At 51.7% G+C, this 3,837-nt stretch overlaps 2 protein-coding genes across 2 annotated transcripts; one reads left to right on the plus strand and one right to left on the minus strand.

Annotated features, from left to right (window-relative positions):
• Nucleotides 1-636: 636 nt before the first annotated feature.
• Nucleotides 637-1,628, plus strand: LOC128276369 (NADH dehydrogenase [ubiquinone] iron-sulfur protein 4, mitochondrial-like). The gene is made up of 4 exons (XM_053014833.1): nt 637-788; nt 949-1,087; nt 1,148-1,323; nt 1,389-1,628. The coding sequence occupies exons 1-4, from the start codon at nt 742-744 to the stop codon at nt 1,567-1,569; spliced, it is 543 nt and encodes a 180-aa protein (XP_052870793.1). The 5' UTR covers nt 637-741; the 3' UTR covers nt 1,570-1,628.
• Nucleotides 1,629-2,000: 372 nt separating this feature from the next.
• On the minus strand, nt 2,001-3,629 carry LOC128276368 (uncharacterized; the record flags this gene model as incomplete). Its single annotated transcript, XM_053014832.1, has 2 exons — nt 2,001-2,138; nt 2,213-3,629. Coding segments are annotated over 2 exons (1,555 nt in total), but the record flags the coding sequence as incomplete, so codon positions are not given.
• Between the last annotated feature and the right edge of the window lie 208 nt (nt 3,630-3,837).

Raw genomic sequence — 3,837 nt, forward strand, 5'->3', positions numbered from 1 at the left:
TCGATAACTAGTTTCTCCGCCAACCACGAGACACGAACGACGAGACCTGCGGTTCCTAGATCCGCGCGCGGAGCGAAGCAGATTGGGCAGCCGTCGGAATCAAAACATCACACGCTCCGAGACTAGGAGCTGTCAAAAAGCTAACAACATCCGAAACGGTCCGCTCGGGGGGATATGGATTTATTATCCGCACGACTTTTGCACCCGGAAGGCACTAGCACTAACCGAGGGTTCGGAGGCTGCGTCTGATTTGTGAATTGATTTTATTTAGCGAAAACGAACACGAAATTGCACGGCCGTGTTTGTCGTGCTTCTGCGGGAACCATACGCACGCACACACACATGAACGAAAACACACCCGGGCACAATAGAGATAGCACAGCCGCCGTGGGGGTGAATAAAATCGCGATTTGCACTACGATCGACGGTGATTGATGTGGATTGTGCCGACGAAGCCCAACCAACAAACGTTCTACACACGCACCCGCGTCGCCACACAATGACACAATGCGGCAGTCCACCCTACGGCTGCGGGAGTGAACGGTGCGACAGCCAGAAAGAGCCAGCCCCAGTGTTCCGCGCGAACCATGCTGTGAGTTGTTGCTGCAACTGACAGCACTACTGACAGCGCGACACTGGGCACTGTTTTGATCCGCTGTTGTGTCAGCGACGAAGATTGATTTTGCCCAAAGTCGCCCATCGATTCCTTGCGGTGCTGCGACGCGTGAATTCGTGCCCGAAATGAGTCTGTTTCTGCGTTCGGTGGCCAGAACTGGCGCTACGCAATGGTAATAGTTGTGGCAGGTCCCGTTGTGATAATCCCGTTCACCACGTTCCCAAGGCCTGAGATGATTCCCACGGCCTACTCGGAAGCGGTGAGATGGTTGTGTAATCGGATTGTTGTTAACTTTGGCCCCCGGTTTTCTTCCCCGGGGTGATTTTTTGCAGGATGCGTGCGACCCTTTCAACTTCATCGATTGCTTACAAGGATCCAAAGTCCACGAAAGAAGCGCCGATCCTGGATGCCAGTGTTGTTTTGGCCACTGACGATGACCGCCACCTTCCCACGATTACTGTTCCCACGAAGGTAGTAACAGTGCATTCCCAGCAATTTGTAAAAGTTTAATGGTTTTCATTACCTCCGAAGGTGGACCTTAGTCCCATCAGCGGTGTACCGGAGGAACATGTGAAGGAGCGTCGTGTGCGTATTTTCGTGCCGGCCAAAAATGCGATGCAGAGCGGTACCGATAACATTCAGCATTGGAGCATCGAGTTCGATAACCGTGAACGCTGGGAAAATCCTCTGATGGGATGGTCGTCAACGTGAGTCCTCTGTGGAACCTGACAGAAAATGGTAATCTTATTGTCGTGTTTTTGTGCCCTTTCAGCGGTGATCCTCTGTCGAACATGCGCGTTGAATTTACCTCGCCCGAGGAAGCGATCACGTACTGCGAACGGAACGGTTGGAGATGGTTCGTCGATAAGCAGGAAGTTGAGAGGAAGCACCGTGTCAAGAACTATGGAATCAACTTTGCGTGGAACAAACGTACCCGCGTGTCGACTAAGTAAAGGACCCGATCCAACCAATTTGTCGTTGCACACCGTTAGCTTGTTGTAAATAAGACACTAAAAAACCCAGCCAAACCCTACCGTGCGCTGTTAGAACGCGGCTAAAGGCCGTTCAACAAAGATCGTGTGTCTCAAAATTAACATGTGTTCCGCATTGCAGCATCGGCTTTTAATTGTGTCGGAGAAGAAAAATTGTTAACCAAGAGATCTAGAAGGAAAAACCGACATAAGCAAATTGCTAATCATTTTATTAAATTATTGCTACAAAACTGCATTCATTCGTTAGCAACACAGGAACACAACTTTGAGCTGGCCTGGTGCTTGTGTCCCGTTTCACATTGGAAGCCAGTTCCTGGAGTGTGCCGAGGTTGGAATTCACTGGTCCTCGATTATCCATTCGTCGATCATTGGATCAGCAACAAACGGAAAGCTTAATAATTCTTCTTGTACGATGATGGTCCATCCATTTGGAGCTGCTCCAGCTGTAGTTGTTTTCGGATCGCCCCGAGCTGTGTGAGGACTCGCGTCGAACCAGTATTATTCACTTTCGTTCGCTCGACGGCCGGTATCTGAAGAAGCGAAAATTGATGGGTGATCGTGAGCAAAAGAATTAAAAATTAGTTCCTCCCATCAGTCGACATACCTCCCATTTTTTCTCCACCAGCTTAAGGCCGTCGCTCTTCATCTTTTCCGGCCGATCACTGACGTACACTTTCGGTGGCGAAAGCGATGGCAGCGTCGAACCGGAGGCAAAATTCTTCGCCATCGTCTGATGGTGGTCGCAGGTGGGTTGCTGTGGCTGGTGATGGTGTGACCGTCGAGCCGGCGAGTGCGAAACATGTGTGTTCTGCTTCCTACCGTGGCCACGCTTCATCCAAAGCGTGTTGTAGTGGCGTACGTATTTCGCGATTCGCTCATCGAGCAGATCGTCCCCGAGTGCCGATGAGCTTTCGTCATCTCGCTCGTCCTGGACCGGTTGGCGAGCCGGGCTGGCAGGACGCGATCGGAGCTTACTGTCGACAAAAACTTCCCCGTTGCGCACGTTCACCGATAGCACCGGTTCCGGGGCGCTTTTGTTGGGATGAAAGAGTGAGTTCTCCGAAATGTTTAGCGAATACGGTGGTTGACGATAGTTTTGCTTCACAATCACCGGATTCAGCACGGCCGTGTCTCCGTGTTCGTTGTCACTTTCGTGGTACTGCACATCAATAATTTTGTACGGATTCACGGGTGACCCGGCGTTGGTTTCGCGCTCGTTCACTGCTTCACTGTCCTCCACCGGATCGTCGGTGTCCAGCGCGACCGAGGGGCGCACCGCCGCCGCCGCTGCTCGCATCGTTCTCCGTGGCTGTCCATGGGCATCCTTCGTTAGTTGACAAACCGCACAGAGTGACGATCCTTTTCCCACCAACGATCGCTTAATCGTTCGCTCGCATCTCGCGCAACGTCGTAGATCGTTCCCTACCATGGTTCGCGGATCATTCCCTGCTCCTGTCCGCTTACAATTAGCGCAATGTTTCCGATCTGTTGCCTTTGGGTGGTGTTTCGTCGGCGGCAGTGGAAGAAACGATCGGTCGATATCACCCCGGCAGGTCTTGCAGAACTGGTACCGATGGCTGGCAGGAAACGGAGCATTGATTGTGGTTTCACTGGAAGATTCATAATCCTGCTCGGACGACAGCCCGGATGAGTAGGCCGCTCCGACGCCGCTGGCGAATGCCGAGGGAGCATTAAACTTTTCGTTCTGAGCCGAGTTGCTAAAATATCGATAAACCTTGGTCCGCTCGTCGCCGGATGACAGTGAGTTTGGTGCTAGAGCAGCCGCTTTAGCCGCGGGTCCGCCCCCTGCAGCCGCCGTCGATTTGACGCCATTTTCCGAAAACGCTTTCCGCTGACCGTCGTACGGGTTAAACAGTTTGTGATCGTTCTCCAGGTTGGCCAGCAGCTGCAGCCGGCGGATGTGATTTTGCTCGTTGGCAATTCGTAGCTTTTCGCTGCGTACCCGTTCATGCTCCAGTTGCTCTTCCAGCTGCATCGTTTTTAGCTGCTGTTCCAGACGGCTGTAGGAAATAACGAATGATTAGTTTAAGGTTAGCAGATGCCAGTGAAAAGCAAAATTGGCCAAAGGCTTATCAATAAGAGCCATTAGACATTTCCAAATTGGGTAACGATCTTTCGCGTGTTTCGGTCTTCGTAACAACAAATTGGTTCAAGCAGCAAGCTACAAGGTGATTTGGCAATGGCCTACAACACGTATTTCCTTTTAAT

The sequence above is a fragment of the Anopheles cruzii genome, unplaced genomic scaffold (assembly GCF_943734635.1).
Source record: "Anopheles cruzii unplaced genomic scaffold, idAnoCruzAS_RS32_06 scaffold01041_ctg1, whole genome shotgun sequence".
NCBI classification, from domain to species: domain Eukaryota; kingdom Metazoa; phylum Arthropoda; class Insecta; order Diptera; family Culicidae; genus Anopheles; species Anopheles cruzii.